The sequence below is a fragment of the Chrysochloris asiatica genome, unplaced genomic scaffold, assembly GCF_000296735.1.
Source record: "Chrysochloris asiatica unplaced genomic scaffold, ChrAsi1.0 scaffold00090, whole genome shotgun sequence".
In the NCBI taxonomy this organism is placed as follows: domain Eukaryota; kingdom Metazoa; phylum Chordata; class Mammalia; order Afrosoricida; family Chrysochloridae; genus Chrysochloris; species Chrysochloris asiatica.
The window spans coordinates 5,084,995-5,104,785 of record NW_006408608.1 but is presented as its reverse complement, the minus strand read 5'-3'; the positions used below and the strand labels follow the sequence as shown (position 1 = coordinate 5,104,785).

The window sequence follows — 19,791 nt, the reverse complement described above, 5'->3', positions numbered from 1 at the left end:
TGGTAAAGTGGAGAGTCAGAGAAAAAGAGGAAGACCCCCAATGAGATAGATTGGCACAGTGGTGGCAGCAGTGGGCTCAGGCATAGCAACAATTGTGAAGTTGGCCCAGGACCGGGTAGTGTTTTGTTCTGTTGTGCACAGGATCGATATGAGTTGATACTGATTTGATGGCACCTAACAACAACAACAACAAACCACCTAGGCCTTTCCCTCCACTCCACATCCATTTATACAGTTGTCCCTTTGACATTTCCACTTAGATTTCTGTATTTTGGTGTGGGATAAAGAATTTAACTTTGGCCAGAGGGGTTTGGTCATTGTCCTGGTTTCCTGAGAGCTGACCTCTAATGCTTTGTGGTTTCCCTGATGATTGAATGAGTCCAGACTACACCTAAGGGTTTATACTAGTGAGATGCTGCTTGAATAGGGGTAGGGTGTGACACTGTAGGAAAGGCACTGGAGAGCCAACTGCAAGGTCGGCAGCTCAAACCCACCAGTTGTTCCTTGTAAACCCTATACAGGGTCACTATAAGTGGGAAGCCACTTGATGGCATTAACAACAACAACAACAGGTAAGAAAGACTCAACCCTTGATTTCAGCTAACCTGGGGTGTGAAGAAGGAGGGGACATGGTTCAGTCATACCTACCTGTTGTTATTATTGTTAAGTGCTGTTGAATCAGTTCTGACTCATAGTGAACTTGTGTAGGGTTTCCAAGGAGTGGCTGGTGAGTTTGAACTACCGACATTGTGGTTCAAACCAACTTTGCAGTTGAATGCTTACTCTACAGCACCACACCAGGACTCCTCCATACCTACCTTGTTGTTGTTAAGTGTCGTTGAGTCGGTTCATACTCATAGCGACCCTGTATAGGGTTTCCAAAGAGCGGCTGGTGAGGTTGAACCGCTGGCCTCGTGGTTCAAACCAACTTTGCGGTCCAGCGCTTTAACTCACAGCGCCACACCAGGAATCCGATACCTACCTAAGAAGGTCCAATAAGGGCCTCTGGCCATCCTGGCTGCAGTTAGGCATCAGTGATTGTGGATGAGTAGTAGTTGTTAGGTTGGTGGGAGGGTGGAGTATTCCATTTGGGATATGGCATCTCCATGTTGGGAACCCTCCTAGACCTCGCTCTATGTGTCTCTTCATCTGTGTCCTTTTTGCTATAATAAAAATGTAATATAAATTACTATACTTTCTGTGAGTTCTGTGAATCACTCTAGCAAATTATCAAACCCAAAGGGGTAGTGGGAGCCCAGGGAACCCCACCCAGCTTGAGCTCATGGCTGACATCGTGAGGAAGAGTAGAAGGAACCCCCACATTTGTAGATTTGTAAAAGTAAGGGTGTCATGGGAGCCCCCAAGCATGTGACTGGTGTCTGAAGCCTGGGGCAGACGTGGCAGCCTGGAGGATGTGTGCTTTAACGTAGATTCATTGTAGATTCAGGTCTGATCTTACTGGGGTGGTTGTGGTAAGAGGAGGAAGCACTACAGGTGCTTTTGAATTGGAACTGAACTGAGTTGATTTGAATGTAAACTGAATTTCTTGTGTTTAGGTGGTGTCAGAGAAGTGGAATTTATTGTTATTATGTTGTTGCTGTTAAATGCCATCAAGTCAGTTCTGACTCATAGCAAACCTGTATAGGGATTCTGAGGAGCAGCTGGTGGGTTTGAACCACCCTTTGCAGTCCAGGGCCTAGCCTTCAGCACCATGCCAGGAATTAATTATAGTGGGAATTTATGGATCATACAAGGAGCCCTGGTCGCCTAGTGGATTATGAACTGGGCTGCTCACTGCAAGGTTAGTAGTTCAAATCTACCAATCACTCCGCAGGGAAAAGATTAATCTTTCTGCTCACGTAAAGATTTACAGCCTTGGAAACCCTCTGCAGGGTTACTGTGAGTCAGAACCAACCATCCCACCCCCATCATTGATCAGAGAAGAACCTCTGACCCCTGCCACCCTCCACCTGGTCCTTCCCTGAGCATTTCCCATCTTAAGAAATGACACTGGTACTAAGTTTCTCAGACCATACACCTTAGAATCATCTCTTTTCTCTCATACTCCACATCCATTGCATCATTGGGCACTATTTTCAGAATTGTTTTTGTTGTTAGGCGCTACTGATGTGGTTCTGACTCATAGTGACCCTATGCACAACCAAATGAAACAATGCCCGGTCTTGTGCCATCCTCACAGTTATGATTTAGCCCATTGCTGCTGCCACTGTGCCAGTCCATCTTGTTAGGGACCTTCCTCTGTTTCGCTGACCCCCCCACTTTACCAAGCATGATATCCTTCTCCAGGGACTAGTCCCTCCTGATAATATGTGTGAAGAATGAGCAATGAAATCTTTCCCTCCTGGCTTCTAAGGAGGATTTTAGCTGTACTTCTTCCAGTATAGATTTGTTTGTTTTTCTGGAAGTCCACAGAACTTTCAATATTCTTCTCCAACACCATAACTCAACTGCATCAATTCTTCCTTATTCATTGTCCAATGTTCACATATGGATGACATAATTGAAAATGTCATGGCTTGGGTCAGGCAAACCTTAGTCCACAAACTGATTTTTACTCTTAAACACTTTAAAAGAGGTCTTCTACATCAGATTTGCTTAATGCCACGTTTTTCTTCATATAATCCATCTTCTCAGATTATTTGTCCAGCATACAGATTGAATAAGTATGGTGAAAGAATACAACCCTAAAAAAAAAAAAAAAAAGAAGAAGAATACAACCTTAGCACACACCTTTCCTAATTTTAAACTATTTGGTGTTTCCTTGTTCTTTTCAAACAACTGCCTCTTAGTCTATGTACAGGTACCTTGTGAGCACAATTAAGTGTTCTAAAATACTCATACTTGACAATGTTGTCCATAGCTTGTCATGATCCACACAATTGAAAGCCTTTGTTTAGTTAATGAAGCACAGGTAAACATCTTTCTGGTAGTCTCTGCTTTCAGCCAAGACCCATCTGATGTCAGCAATGAAATCCCTCATTCCATGTCCTCTTCTGAATCTGGCTTGGCCCTCTGGAAGTTCTCTGTTTAATGTATGCTTGCAGCTCATATGGAATATCAATGATATTGTCCAATGATGTCCGCATTCCATTGGGTCACCTCTCTTTAGAATGGGTACAAATACACATCTCTTCCAGTCAGTTGGCCAGGTAATTCTATTCCAGATTTCTTGGCATAGATGAGTGAGTGAGTATTAAAAGATTTCAGTTTGTATTCCATCATTTCCAAGTGCCCTGTTCTTTGCCAGTGACTTCAGTGCACTTGGACTTCTTCTTTCAGCATCGTTGGCTCTTGATCACATGCTACCTCTTGAAATGGTTGAACATTGACCATTTCTTTTTCGTACCGTGACTCTTTGTATTCCTTCCAGATTCTTTGATGTTTTTTTTCATAATTCAGTATTTTGCCCATAGAATCCTCCAATGCCAAAAGTTGAGGTTTGAATGATTTATTCAATTCCGTCAGCTTGAGAAATGATGAGTGTGTTCTTCCCTTTTGGTTTTCTAATTCAAGGTCTTTGTACATTTCATTATCATATTTGACTTTGTCTTTGTCACATTTTGATGTGAAGGCATATTAATTTTCTTTGAGATTACCCTGTAATTTTAACCCCCCATTTAAAACAGTCTGTTTTATCTTGAAATCTATTTGGCTTCCTTGCCATTTGAAGTTCTGTAACTACACTGTTCCTTCTTTTTGCTTTGCAGTTGACTTCATTATAAATCAGTATCTCTATTCCCTGTTTTCAAGGAGCTCTGGTAGCGTAGTGGTTACGAATCAGGCTGCGAACCTTAAGGCCAGCAGTTCGAAACTACCAGCCGCTCCGCGGGAGAAAGATGAGGCTTTCTGCTCCCGTAAAGATTTACAGCCTTGGAAACCCTGTACAGGGTCGCTATGGGTCGGAACCGACTCGACGGCACTCAACAACAACAACAACAACATTCCCTATTTTCAGTCTTGTAGGTTTGCTTTCCTCAATCTTCTGTCAATTCATTGAAGGTACCTAAATATCACTCTTTGAATTCTTTTTCAGTTAGTTCCATTACCTTTTCTTCCTCACACACATTTTCTGTCTCTTCATCTTGGCCATTTGTTTGATCATTCTTGTTTCTTTGTGTGAGCTAGAATTGTCTCTTGTCTCTGGGACATTGTGGTATTGTTGTATTTGTTTTAAATTGATGGTTATATGTTGAACTGTTCCTAGACTCTCTGCCCCTGTCTCCTGTGGTTGTAGTTAGAGAGTGGAAGCATGTGCACCATTCTCCATTCATTTTCATACACCTTAGTTTAAGGTGGGTTTGGCTGATGATGGCTGCTGTCTATCATTGATCAGATGATATAGGAGCTGGTGTTGACTCTTGCTCAGTGGGTGGAGCTGCAGAGGGTATGGTTGTTGCAGGGCTCTATGTACATGGTTGCTGCCCCCTGTCAGGTGGGAAAGAAAAATCCCCAAATACACACACATATACACAAGGGAACCAAACAGAGTAAAAAGCAACCAACAATGAAAAGAGAAAATAATAAAGGAGAAGATAGACATAAAAACAGGCCACAACCAGAAAAAAATAATGCAATAAACTAAAAAGATAAAAGAGGGACAGGGAAGTGAAATATTGGAGAGAAAATAAAAGAAAGAAATTAAAAAACAAAATGTATATAAACCAGGGAAAAGGAAGATGAAAAGAGAAAGTAGAGAGTTGTAAAGAAGTACCAAAAGATGTGAAATGAGAAACGGAAGAAGAGAAGGAAAAACGAAAAGTAGAGACAAAGGATAAAATTCAAGGAACTGGAAAGCAAAGACAAGGAGAAGAAAGAATTAACAGACATAAACCATGAAACAATGAAAATGAAAAGCAGAATATAAAAAACGAAACGAAACAAAAACCAGTGCAGCAGTACCTTTTGACTTACCCTTGTAGGTTGCATTTGACCCTCTAAGAGAAATGACTGCCTTTCCCCAAATCCACATGGGCAGGAAGGAAACACTTAGAACCACTTGGCCGCCTGATCAGCAGGAAGTGGGGAAAGCTTCTGGATTAGCCCAGGATTGCAGATGTTCACCTAACAGTAATCCTTCCTTGCTCCTGGGAGATGCTGGTGTGGCCTAGAGGAGCAGGGGAGTCACCGGCAGCCTTTTCTCCTTTAAGAAGCCCCCCTGGCTTTTCTCCTTGGTCTATCTTCCAAGGAGTCTAGCTGGAGAAAGACGTCAACCTTCTAACCCCCATGACTAATTCTTATGATGTAGAAGAGGGGAGGACAACATTTCACTTTCTTGGGTTCTCCTAAAATTGTACTACAAGGGGACTTAAAGAGGGTATAACTTTTTATATCACATTATTCATTCCAGGCTCTTGAATCAGCATTGATAATAAAACCTGGACTTAAAGTCTGGCTTTGGCTCTGGCTGAGCCCTTCCCTCCCTCTGTGACCCACGGGCATGTTGCCATGACTACATAGTATGTGGAACTGCATCATCATCACCATCATCATTATCTGCTTAGTTGTTAACATTGGTTGAGTGCTTATAAGGTGCCAGGTGCTTTGATAAATGCTGTATACGCATGAGCTGGACTCTCACGGCAACCCCAAGGAGAGGGTGCTAAGCCCATTTTGCAGATGAGGAAGCAGAGGTTAAGTAACTTGCCCAAAGTTGTACACTAAGTGTCAGAGTCAGTATTCAAATCCAAGTTGAATCCAGAATCCACACTCTTAACCTTGTGCCTCCTAGCGCACATACTAAGCTTGCTAATGGCTATAATTATAGTTGGAATGAGCTCCACCAGCAGGCGTTATATGTAACCAAAGAGTCATTTGACATAAAAGGTGTTCATTGTACTTCCAGGCGGAGTTATATTTGTTATGCTCAGTCCATTAATTTTGTTGTTCAGGAGTTCTCATTTTTCCCATGTTTGCTTTCTTCCCACTTTGCTCAAACCCATTCTTTCAGGTCTGTTACCTGCAGTCTTACTGTAACTATAGAAGTGTACCCCTGCCATTTATTTACCTTAACGTCAGGCTTTACTGACCGGCTCCCAAAATAGGAACTCGTGCCTTTAAAGTTCTTCCAACATGGATTCATAGACATTCTTATTCTCCTTTCTGTCCTCTCAAGAACTGCTACTTTGTAGCTTTGATATAAAATCTCCTTGTCCCCTGAGGTATCCCTCTGCTGTAAGGAGTGGTTAAACAAAGGGCTTTAGGACCAGCTCTTGTCAACAGAACATTACTTACAGAAAGCAGACTGCATCATTGCGTCTTTTTTCATCTGAACTTACGTTTATCTAAGTCTTTGGTTTGACCAAAAATAATGGTTCATTATTGTTAATAATGTCAGCTAATATTTACTGGTGGAGTCCTGGTGTGGAGCTGTGGGATAAAGCACTAGGTTGTAAGGTCAGTTTGAACCAGGTTGGCGGTTCAAACTCACCAGCTGCTCCTTGGAAACCCTATACAGAGTCGCTATGAGCTGAAACCACCGCGACAGCACTTAACAACAGTCACACTTACTGAGCACTTGCTGAGTATTAGGCTCTGTACTAAGCCTTTGCCTCATTATATCATTTGGTCCCCTAAACCAGCACTGTCCAATGGAACTTTCTATAGTTAGGTAACTATGTCTGCACTATGGCTGTTAAACTCTTGAAATGTGGCTAGTGTAACTGAAGAATTAATTTTTTAATTTTGTTTAATTTTAATTCATTCAGGTATCCACATTTAACTAGCTACTCTGTTGAACCTCTCTGCTCTAACCAATCATTTTAACCCATCATACAGATGAGAAAAAATGAGGGCTAGAAGGTTTAGTAATTTGCCAGAGTTGCTCAATAGTAGCAGTCTTCCTGGCTCCAGAGCCTTCTCTCTAGCCACCATGTTATGTTGTTGTTGTTGAGTGCCATCGAGTAGATTCTAACTCAGAGCGAGCGACCCTATATAGAGTTTCTGAGGAATGAGGAATAGCTGGTGGTTTTAAACCACTGACCTTGTAGTTAGAAGTCCAGTACTTATACAGTACCACACCAAGGCTCCAACCACCATGTTATACTTTCTTTATATTGTACTTTTTACAGAAATTGTTTCATGGGTACAGATTGTTTCCTGACATTTAATATTATACATGCAATTCTCAAGACACACCTAAAGAAAGCTGTAAAATTTACCAAAGGAATTATATAAGAAGACCTGAAAAAACTGTAAGAAAGTCATGTTCTTGGATAAGAAGACTCAACATTGCAATAATATCATTTATTCCGAGTATAGTTTCTGGATTATAATTCTGTTCTAAATCCCAAAGGGAATTGTAATGAAATTTAGTTTTAAAATAATATGCCAGTTAAAATGCTTGGCTGTCTTATGAATCTTGGTTTCCCTGGCATACCATTATAAAATAGACACTTGAGGGAGAGAGAAAGGAATAGCCAGAAATATCACCATAGAAAGCTTTTAAGTCCATCTTCTTAGAAGCTAAAATGAGGCTACAGAGTGCCTAGTGAAGGAGGCTGCTGCGGAGCCTCTGCATTACAGAAGACCAAAGGTGGAATCCGAAACAGCATCCAGAGTCTTCAGAGGAGGGAAATTTCCACTTGAAAGCACAAGCAGACCAGCCTGTAACGGCTAGAAGAACAGAAGATAATTCTTGAAAGAAAGACCGACAGGAAAAAATACAAAACAATAACAGCAGTCCAACTGATTACTACAAGAACAAGCAAGTTGCTCGCCTAGGAGACATCAAGGCAAGTGGTCGGGGATTCCCTTCAAGACTAAGACTCAATGGGAATACACACTCTGATTGGTGACCACGTTTGTTACCGATAAGGGGAAGTGAGGCAAAAGCAGCAATGAAGCTGCGAGCTAAGCCCTACAATGTTCAATAGACTCCTGTGAATCCAGGTGGAGACCTGGTTGGTCAGCAGTGTCGCAAGACCTGGGGACTCTTGGGCCCAGAGTCAGTGACATAGCCACAGAGGACTAGAGTGGAGAGTGAAGCATCCAGCTGATAAGAAGAGAGGGCATATGCACAAGAACACCCACGCTGGCAGATAATATCCATTTAACTTGGCTTCAATGACTGGATGATCAGAGCTCAACTAGAAGAATAAAGAAGAGGAAAAAGTAATCTGATACAATCTGATGAACCTGACCTATACCTATGGCTGCAGTAGCTCAAAAGAGGGAGTAAATCCATACAGCAAGGATCATTCCCATCCCCTCCATACACAGAGTAGACAGGGATGGGCAACTTGGATGTTGGCTACCCAAAATGGGGGGTGGTTCAAAAGCAAGAAGTGACTTGCTTACAAGCTTTCAAGAGGGAATCTAGATCCAGAGGGCGTGGAGGAAGGTAGAATCTCCACTGAGTAGTATCCAGTCTGTCTAGGCGGACAGGTCTCTTGTGATACAATAGTGAATAATTGTTATCAGGACTGATTGTGAGGGTTGGAAATGTAAAGGTAGACTTTTTGTAGCAAGGAGGGGAGTGATTAACTTTGCAGTCTAGGAGCAGAGGTCCCTGGGACCATCAAGGGAGAAGAACGGAGAACGGAACCCTACCCAGAGAAGCAGTGATGCCTGAGATGAGGCAGAGATGATTACATGCAGAGATGGAGCAGCTAGGGACTCTAGACCCAGAGAGGGAGAGGGGCTGACGACTGGGGGTGGAGAATGGGGGGTGTGGGGTAGGCTTGCAGGGTACACCCTGTGGTTGGTTGATGATGCATGGAGGGATTGTACCCATGGCAATGAGACGATATAGGATGAATGTAAAACTAATGTTCTCCCATGTAAACGATCACATAATTCACAATAAAACATTTAAAAAAGAATATGCCAGAAGAGTTAAAATACTTACAGACTTTTGTTGCCCCATATCAAAATATTAAATAAAATGAAAATAATTGGTTGCACATGAATAATGTAATTTATATCACTGTGGTATATACCAGAAAGGTTGAACTGACAAATAATTGTGTTATTATATATATTTTACAATGACAAAAACTGCTTATATACAAGCAAACTCCTCTTGGGAATTGTTTTCTTGGATCAGAGGTTTAGCGTCATGGTGTTGCTGGACATTCTAGTCAGTTTCTCTGATACTGTTTTTCGTGTTTCTGGCCTACCTCTTAGTTCACTGTGTAATGCCTGGAGTTTCAGTAGTTGGCAAATGGCCATCCAGGATTCAGTTGGTCACTGATCTCCTAGAATAGCAGAGGAAGAAGAGTCAGAAATCAGAGAAGGCTGTCTAACTGCCTCTGTGAACAATTGCTTCCTTAGTCATGTGACCAGAAGAACTAGATGGTGCCTGGCTACCATTTTAATCAAAGATTCTATAGCAGAATCCTGATCCAAAAGGGGGGAAATGTGGAACAGAATTTCAGATGTTCATGGAATCCAGACTTTCTGGAGCCATTCAGGTCGGATGACCCTGAGGAAACCTTTAAACCTTAAATTATTCCCAGAAGCCATTATAAAATCAAACACTAGTTTTACTTAATTAGCGAAGAATGTTTCCCTTGAGTAATGTACTCTTTTAAATATTTAACTACAGATGATCAAATTGACAACAGTGACTCCAAAGATTAGAGGAGAAGTTTAGGGGCAGTGAGTTTATGCTGTCATTGGTGGAATAATGAAGAAAAGATAACAAGACAGATGGTGTAATTTGAAGAACATTACCAATGACACTGAACTATACATGTAGAAATAGTTGATGTTCTGTATACTCTGTGTGTATTGTTGTTGTTGTTAATGCCGTCGAGTAGATTCCAACCCATAGTGACCCTGTGTAGGGTTTCTGAGGAGCAGCTGGTGAACTTGAACCACTGACCTTGCAGTTCAAACAGCTTTGCAGTCTGATGCATTAACCCACAGAGCCACACCAAAACTGTTGTGTATACTTTCACCAAAATAACTCTTCGAAGGAAGGAAAAATAGAGGCAGGGGACTAGCCCAGGAATAGACAATAGGCCGACTAAACAAAATTGTCTAGAAAAGTGGTCTATTAAATCAGTAGGGAAGAGGCTGGACTATTAATGTAGAAAACAGTTCATCCATCCAGAAAATTGTAAAACTGAATCCTTAGCTCATGCTGTATATATAAAGTAAACATTTTTTTAAGTCCTAAAACTTTTATAAAAATATAGATATTTTTGTAGTGTTGTCGTTAGGTGCCTAGTGTAGCGACCCCCCCTGCACAGCAGAACAAAACACTGCCTGGTCCTGCCCCATCCTCACATCATTGTTATGTTTGAGCCCATTGTCGCAGCCACTGTGCACTGTGTCCGCTCATCTTGTTAAAAAGTCTTTCCTTTCACTGACCCTAGTCTACCAAACATGATGTCCTTTTCCAGAGACTAGTCCCTCCTGTTAATGTGTCTGCAGTATGTGAGATGAACTCTCACCATCCTGGATTATAAGGAGCATTCTGCCTATACATCTTCCAAGGCAGTCCATGGTAATTTCAATATTACTCGCCAACACCATAATTTTAATGCATCAGTTCTCCTTCAGTCTACCTTACTCATTGTCCAGTTTTCACATATATATGAGATGATTGAAAATACCATGGCTTGGGTTAGATGCACCTTAGTCTTGACATTTAAGTCTTTGCCCTTTTAACACTTTTAAGAGTTCTTGTGCACCAAATTTGCCCAGTGCAGTATGTCATTTGATTTTTGGATGGTTGCTTTGTGAGGATTGATTGTGGATCCAAGTAAAATGTAATCTTTGACAAGTTCAGTCTTTTCTCTGATTATCCTGGTGTTTTTTATTGGTTCGGTTGTGAGGATTTCTGTTTCCTTTACATTAAGTTGTAATCCATACACCAAAGGCTGTTTTCTTTGATCTTCATCAGCAAGTGCTTCAAGTCCACTTCGCTTTCAGGAAACAAGGTTGTGTCCTCTGGCATATGTACGTTGTTAGTGAGCCTTCCTCCAATCCTGATGCTATGTTCTTCTTCATATAGTCCAGCTTCTCAGATTATTTGCTTAGCATACATATGAATAAACACAACAAAAGGATATAACTCTGGTGCACACCTTTCCTGATTTTAAACCATGTAGCATCCCCTTGGTTTGTTCAAACAACTGCATCTTGGTCTATGTAAAGGTTCTGCATACGCACAATTAAGTGTTCTAGAATACTTACAATGTTAGCCATAGTTTGTTTATGATCCACACAGTCAAACGCCTTTGCATAGTCAACAAAAATAAGTAAACATCTTTCTGGTATTCTCTACTTTCTGCCAACATCCATTTGACATCAACAATGATATCTCTCATTCCACATCCTCTTCTGGATCCAGCTTGAATTTCTGGCAGCTCTCTACTGATGTACTGCAACCATTTTTGCATTATCTTAAAAAAGTTTACTTGTATGTGCTAATAATGATAGCTTTTGATAATTTCCACATTCTGTTGGGTCACCTCCTTATGGAATGTACACAGATATGGCTTCTCTTCCAATCAAATGTCCATGTCTTCCAAATTTTCCTGGCATAGACAAGAAGTATTTCTAGCACTGCAAGAGTTTGTTTTATAATATTAGACTGAGAAAAATGAGCCGCTATACAGGAAAATGTTGATAGATATGAATTTTTAAAAATTAAATAAAAATTATTTAAAATTCTGAGTAGGAAAATAATGTTGTTTTTAGGTGCCATTGAGTCAATACCAACTCATAGCAACCCTATGCACAACAGAACGAAATACTGCCTGGTCCTGGGCCAACCTCATAATTGTTGCCCATTGATGCTGCCACTTGGCCAGTCCATCTTACTGGACTTTTTCCTCTTTTTTTCTGGCCCTCCACCTTACCAAACATGATATCCCTCTCCAGTGACTGGTCCCTCCTGACAATATGTGTGAAGTATGAGAGACAAAGTCTGACCATCCTGGCCTCCAAAGAGCACTCTGGCTGCACTTCTTCCAACACAGATCTGTTGGGGGCAAAAAAAGCAGCAGCCAGTTTTCATGGTCACTTGACAGTTTGGGGAAATGCTGATTCCTGACAACAAAAAGGGTTAAATTCTTAATGAACAAGAGCAGCAATGATTCAACAAGAAAAGACAAATGGCCAGTGAAAGACTGGGCCTAGTTATGAATCAGCAATCCACAGGAGAAAAATATAAATCGCTAATAAAAGTGTTCAGCTGCAGTAGTAGTCATCAGAGACATACAACTTAAAACTATTGTTGTTAAGTGCCATTGAGCCAGAAAGAGCAACCTGAGCCATCCAAGCAGTCTTTGCTATGTTTGAGCCCATTGTTGCAGTCATTGTATCTGTCCACCTCCGACTTTCCCAAGCATGCTATCCTTGTACAGGGACTGGTCCCTTCTGATAACATGTCCAGAGTACATTGAGACAAAAATCTCATCAGCTTCCCTTTTAAGGAGTATTCTGGCTGTACTTCTTCCAAAACAGATTTGTCCGTTCTCTGGCAGTCCATGATGTATTTAATATTCTTCTTCCACACCTTAATTCAAAGGCAGCAATCAATTCATCTTCAGTCTTCCTTATTCATTGTCCTGCTTTAAATTTGCTTATTATTACCCATGGCCATCGACTTGATTTCAACTCAGCAATGATCTTTTATGTTAATGATGTTGTTAAGTGCAATTGAGTCAGTTCCGACTCATAGCGACCCTGTCTAGGGTTTTTAAAGAAGCGGCTGGTGGGTTTGAACTGCCGACCTTGTAGAGCAGTCCAACCTTGCGGTCCAGTGCATTATCCTACAGTGCCACACCAGGACTCCCTTTTACGTGCCATGAGTCACTTGAAAAACACTGTGGCATTGGTCAGGTGCAGCTTAGTCCTCAAAGTGACATCTTGCTTTTGAAAACTTTAAGGAGGTCCTGTGCAGCAGATTTGCCCGATGCAATACATTGTTTGATTTCTTGACTGCTGTTTTCATGGGCATTGATTGTGGATCCAAGTAAAATGAAACCCTTGACAACTTCAGTATTTTCCCTATTTTTCATGTTTATTGATCTGATGGTGAGGATTTCTGCTTTCTTTATGTTGAGGTTTAATCCATACTGAAGGCTGTAGTCTTTGATCAATAAGTACTTCAAGTCTCCTTCGCTTTCAGCAGTCAGAGTTGTATCATCTGCATATCACAGGTTGTTAATGAGTCTTTTGGTTTTCTGTGTGTTTTTTGTTTTGCTTTGTTGGTAAAATTATGAGGCACTTACCAGAGATGGAAGCAGAGACAGGGACATGGAGAGAGGGAGCAGCTGAGGACTTTAGATTCATGGAGAGATAGGGACTGAGAGCTGGCAGCCAGGAGGCAGGCTTTCAGAATGTGCCCTTTGGTGGTTTAAATTATTATATATGTCTGAGTGTTGTTGTTTTTTTTTAAAAAAAGAGCTAAAATGAATAGAGAGAAATACTGTTAACTGAAGGTACATAGAGGTGATTATAATCATTATAATGGCATAAAGTATATAATTTGTTGAATGTAAAATTGATGATCTTGCCTGTAAATGTTCACTCAAATCAGAATAAAAACTTAAAAAAAAAACCTATTAGGCACTATTTTTCACCATCAGATTGGTAAGAATTAGACTAATTAAACCAGGGTATTGGAACTGTAACTTATTTAACATTTTAGAAGGGCAAATGTTAGGACCCAGTCATGCAGTAAATGTGCAGGTCCTTCATTTAGCACCTCCTTTCTTAGCCTGTAGAAACCACCACCCAGGAATGCATGGATGTCCAGTACAATGATGTGTAATATAAAAAGATGTATTATCAAGAAGGGGTTGTTTAAAGCATGGTACATCCATATTTTAGAATATGATTTGGGTGTTAACAAAGGACACAGTAGAGCTCTACGCAATGATACAAAAATATATACTTGATGTACAGTTAAGAAAAGTCAAGTTTCAGAATAATAAGTAAAGCATGATTCCATTTGCCTTTTCTATAAAAAGCATGTGTCTGTGTGTGCAGGACATGTTGCGGGGATACACTTCAAGCTGTTGACAGTGGAGTCTAGATGAGAAGGCAGGAGGGTTTTAGACTTCAGACAATCAGCAGATGTGATTGTCAGACTTTTTTTTTTTTCCAACTTATCTTGGCCTGAGGAAGGGGCCTTGATCTCAGCCACTGTTACATTACTTAGCTAAAAAAAATTGTAGTGAGGATGTAGCCTCTCTTGGCTTTGGCCACTGTCTCTGTTTATGAAGGAATGAATGTGTGAATCATTTCGTGTATTTTCCAAGTGGTGGGTATGACTGCTTTTATAATCAAGAAAATTAAAAAGACTTTGTTGTCCTTTTAATGAGTTCATTAGACTAGATTTCTAAGGGCCTCCCAATTCTAACACCTAAGACTCTGATCCCACATGTACTTTGAATTTAAAATTAAAAAACAACAACAGCAAAAAAAAAAAACTTGATGCCAACAGGTGACATTGTTGTTTTTAATTCTGGTGTGTGTGTGAGAGAGAGAGAATGCCTTTGGTCATGGCTGAGAGGGAAATATGCTAATTCATAGGCTGACTGCTCTTTGCTTTCCATTATGGAAAGCTTTCTTCCTAGTGGTCTGACTTGCCCTCCTCCTGGGAGGAAGGGCAGACCCTGCAAGATTGAGGTCTGTCTCTGGCAGGCCAGGCCTGCAGGGCTACTGGGCTTTGCCCTGGGCTCCAAAGAAGAGAGGCTATTTTTGTTGTAGGCACTGAATGGTTGGCTTCTCTCCAGGAGCGCGTGCTTGTTGGTGTGGTTGATGTCTCTAGCCTGCTGTTCCCCCTCTACCTCTGCTTGCAGGAGTTTAGACCCAGGAGCAGTGTGCAGGCACCTGTGTGCTCTTTTCTCATGTCCCCTCCCCTGCTTCTGGGTTGGGAGGGCAACAACAGACAAGAACACAGCCATCTTGAAGTTGGAGACTTTCCCCTAAAGCTTTACTTCACTGTGAAGCATAGAACTCAAGCTGAGTTTCTGGGCTGTCTTCACGTTAATGAAGCTGAGGGAACTGCTCTTTCCATCAGCCTGAGGTGTTTGTGCTGCAGTTCATCTCACTACTGCCCAAATCCCTCTTTATCAGTCCATCCTGGGAACAGTGTCTTTCTTGGTGTAGGGTTTGGCATGAGCCTGGCACATACCCAGATCCAAGCCTTTCCAGGATCCTCAGGCAAACCCGGTGTCCCATGTCAGCTGCAGGAGGCAAGAAGCCTCTTGGAACAGGCGCCCCAGCCCAATGCACCCTCACCATGTGCACAGGGGCCGCTCCATTGTGTTGTATAAACTCTGGACTGGGGGACACTCACATTGGGCATTGGGCGAGGGGGGTTGCCATTGATCTAGACAGCACTATATGTAGTGTCTCCTGGAGTTGTGGAGCCCTGGCCCCAAGCCCAGTGCCACCTTAGACCTACACTTGGACTTCAAACTCCTGTATATCATCAAGTTGTCACTATGAAAAGCTCTTACTGTGCTTCTCTGGAACCTCCAATGTAACATAAGCAGTGGGTGCAGGAACAATTTGAGGTCAGCTTCTTCACTGAACAGAACAAATAGCATCATTTGAGTGTGTTTCCCGGGCACTTTTTTTTTTTTTTTTTTTTAAGTTTTTATTGTGACTTGAGTGATAGTTTACATGGGAGAACATTGGATTTACACACATTGTTTCATTGCAATGGTTGATTACCATCACCTCCGTGCATCGCCGTTCAACAGTATTTGCTTCTGTTCCCTGTTTTTGTTTGTTTGTTTGTTTTGGGGGGGATAGTCACAAAAACATGGGCTGCCAAAAGAACCAATAGATCCGTTTTGGAAGAAATGCAGCCAAAGTGTTCCTTGGAGGCCAAGATGGCCAAACTTCGTCTCTCATACTTCGGGCATATTGTCAGGAGGGACCATTCACTGGACAAGGACATCATGTTTGGTAAGGTGGAGGGTCAGAGAAAAAGAGGAAGACCCCCAACGAGATGGATTAACAGCATTGATGGACTCAAGCATGGCAACAGTAGTGAGATTGGCCCAGGATCAGGCAGTGTTTCGTGCTGCTGTGCATAGGGTCACTATGAGTTGGTACTGACTTGATGGCACCTAACAACAACACAGGATCGAACATTGTTTCGTTCTGCTGTGCATGGAGTCGCTATGAGTCGGTTCCGACTCGATGGCACCTGACAACAACGACAACAACAACAACAACAACACAGAAACACTCAGGAATATATAATAAATTAAACAACTTAAGGGCACATTCTGCAAGCCAGCCTTCTGGCCGCCAGTACACAGCCTTTCTCTTTCTGTGAGTCTAGAGTCCTCAGCTGTTCTGTCTCTCCATGTCATCATCTCTGCCTCCATCTCTGGTGTTGCTGCTTCTATGGATGATAGGGTCCCACAGTCCACTCATGCTCTTCTCCCTTGATGGTCCTAGGGTCCTTTGTTCCTGGACTGTAAGGTTAACTACTTCTCCCTTTTTGTTACACAACTTCTACCTTACAGTTGTGATGGTTGCAATTAGTCATGATAATAACTAGCTCTGGTAGCGTGGTGGTTACGAATCGGGCTGCGAACCTTAAGGTCAGCGGTTCGAAACTACCAGCTGCTCTGCGGGAGAAAGATGAGGCTTTCTGCTCCCATAAAGATTTACACCCTCGGAAACCCTGTACAGGGTCGCTATGGGTCGGAACCGACTCGATGGCATATAACAATAACAATTGGATCATAAGAATATTATCCTTATCTCTTTTAACCAGACCCATCTAGACAAGATGAGAACTATTCAGTGGGGACTCTACCTTGCCCCGCACATTTTTAAACTGAACTCCCTATTGAAAACTTGTAAGCCAGTCACTTAGTACCTTTATCACTACCTCATTTTAGGTAGCCAATGTCTAAGTTGCCATTCCTTATCAACCCTGTATACAGAGGGGATAACATTGATACCTGATGTGAAGTATCCTTCTCTCTCCGTTGGTATTTTGAGCTACTACATCCATAAGTATAGGTCAGGTTTATCAAATTGTAGCAATTTATACTTGTTTCCTGTATCAAAAATTGTATGTGTTTTTCAATTTTCCTCTAGTCAAGTTCTGATTATCAAGCCATCGAGGCTAGGTTGAATGGGTACTGTCTACAAGTTTGGGCATTCTTGTGTGTCTCCCTTCGCTATATCAACTGGATGCTTCACTCTCTGCTCTAGCCCTCTGTGGCTATGTCCTTGTCCATGGGCTCAGGAGTCCCCAGGTCTCACCACACTTTGAACCAACCTCTTTTCTCATCTCCAGGTCAACAGGAGTTTATGGAATGTGGTTGAACTCAGCCCATTTCTTCATTGCTGCCCTTCCACTCACCAGTAGACCAATGTGGTTGCCAGCAAGCTTACATGCCTGCTCATGTGTTCCCTTTGAGTGTCAGTCTTAGAGAGAGGTTTGCCCTGAAGGGACTTGGTTGCTTGCCTTGATGGCTCCCTAGCAAACAACTTGCTTGTTCTTGTGGTAGCTAATCAGACTGCCATTTTTGTTTTACATTTTTCCTACTGGTCTTTATTTCAAGAAGTATCTTCTGTTGCTCTAGTTGTACCAGGCTGGTATGCTTGTCCTTTCTAATGGGAGTGTCCCACCTCAGAAGATTCTGGATAGGGCTCAGGATTCCACCTGAGATCCTGTACACTACAAAGGCTCCGCAAGAAGCCTATTTCACTGGGCAAGTTCTAGAACCCCTTTTAGGTATTCAGTCAGTGATAGGCTGAAGACAGGTTTATAGGCTTTCTGTAATCATATTTCCTGATATTCCTTTCTGTCCCACTCAAGTGTCTATTTTACAATAGTAGGCAAGGGAAACCAATATTCACAGACAAACATTTTAACAGTATATCCCCTCTTCAGACTATGTCCCAGGCACTTCTTTTTTTTTTTTTTTTAATGTTTTATTGTGAATTATGTGATAGTTTACATGGGAGAACTTTAGTTTTACATTAATTCTATCATATATCATCTCATTGCCATGGTTAAAATCCCCTCCATGCAATCCTTCCCCCGTGCCCCCCAGATCTTCAGCACACAGTCGCTCTCCCTCTCTGGATCTAAAGTCCCCAGCTGCTCCATCTCTCTACGTCATCGTCTCTGCCTCCATCTCAGGCATCACTGCTTCTCTGGGTAGGGTCCTGCTCTCTGCTCTTCTCCATTGATGGTCCTAGGGATCTCCGCTCCTAGACTGAAAAGTTAATCACTCCCCTCCTTGCTATAAAACGTCTACCTTTACATTTCCAACCCTCACAATCAGTCCCAGGCACTTCTTTTTTTTTTTTTTTAAGGTTTTTATTGTGGATTGAGTGAAAGTTTTCAGGGCACATCATCGGTTTTACATTCAAACATTCATATACCTTGTTTCATTACATTGATTATAATCTCCTCCACCTACCATCAGTTAACAGAGTTTCTCTCTATCCTCTTTAGGTTTTCTTTTTTTGGGAAAAACTTTGCCTTTTTGGAATTTACAGTCTCGGCTTTTAGGGAAGGTTTTTACATTTATCTGTGGGTATCCAGGGCTCATGTATGAAATTACTAACCAGCATAACTGAATAATCAGATAAGGGACATTTTGCTATGTCTGCTAGGTGGCTAAAGTCTGATCCTCAGAGCCTGTGGTTTGGATGGTCAGCAATGCTTGGGCCCACAGGGCCTTGAACTCCTGACCGGGTCTGCACGGTCTATATCAGATTCCCCCTTATTTATTATTTGTTTAAGGGACGCTGCCTGTCTTAGGCAGTCAGTGCGAATTCCTCAGTCTTATCCGTCATCGAAACTCATTGCAGCATGGCAATGGCTCTGTCTTAGGTTGCCAGGCACTTCTTGATGACAGACTTCAGTAACCTTTCTCTTAAGCCGTGTCTAATTTAGGGTGCTATTTATTCTGTGTTTCAGCTACAGAGCTACTTTGCTGCTTGTGAGGATGAGACCCCCGCCATCCGGAACCATGATAAGGTTCTGCAGCGACTGTGTGAGCACTTGGACCACGCCCTACTCTATGGGTAAGTTGGAGATCATTTCTGGAGACCATGTAGGGACAACAGGGCCTGGCCAGGGCTTGAGTGGCCACCAGAGAGAAATCCCTAGCCTTGTCCACCTTTTGTTTCTCCTGTCTCTTAGTGAAAAGGGACTTGTCTCACCCGACTGAGCCATAGGCTTTCTGTTAGCTATCCCAGTAAATTGTCTCCAGCACAAATGATGGAGGAGAAAATCAATTGCAAATGCAAGCATGGTCTGAGGCATGGTGGTTGTCTCTGGGGTCTCTGGAAGTACGTTGCTTTCAGCCCTGAGCTTACTACTGACAGGAAGGTGGTAGACCAACTTCCTGCAGCTTCCCAGGGTGGCCCCACTGGCACCACACATAGCAGCTCCTGTCCCATTTTCTCAGACTGCAGGACCTCTCATCTGGCTACTGGGTGCTCGTGGTACATTTCACCCGGAGAGAAGCCATCAAGCAGATCGAGGTGTTGCAGCATGTGGCCACCAACCTGGGGCGCAGTGAGTAGTTACAGGGGAACCCTGGGGAAGGGACCAGCCCCGCCCTCCCGTGGGTAGCTCGGGGCCTGGGTTTGACATCAAGGTCAGCCCTGGGAGGCTGAAAACTTTGTGCTTTGCAGTGGTGTTGGGGTGTCAGAATGCCAGCTCCTCTCCTCCCTGTATATGGGAACTCATTGGTACATCAGTGATGGGTCCAAAGGGAGCCAGAGAGGATGAAGAGGGATGGGCTCTATTGCATTCTAGCCCGAGCACATAAGGAGGATCCCTGAGCTGGGGTGAATGCTAGCCTACAGGGT

At 42.4% G+C, this 19,791-nt stretch overlaps 1 protein-coding gene across 1 annotated transcript in view; it reads left to right on the top strand.

The window, feature by feature from the left end:
- Positions 1-19,791, top strand: part of PLEKHM2 (pleckstrin homology domain containing, family M (with RUN domain) member 2) — a 55,554-nt gene that overhangs the window by 20,654 nt on the left and 15,109 nt on the right. Inside the window, exons 2-3 of the mRNA XM_006866360.1 lie at positions 18,893-18,999; positions 19,386-19,495. Coding sequence (XP_006866422.1) covers positions 18,893-18,999; positions 19,386-19,495 — 217 coding nt within the window. The remainder of the gene's footprint in view (positions 1-18,892; positions 19,000-19,385; positions 19,496-19,791) is intronic.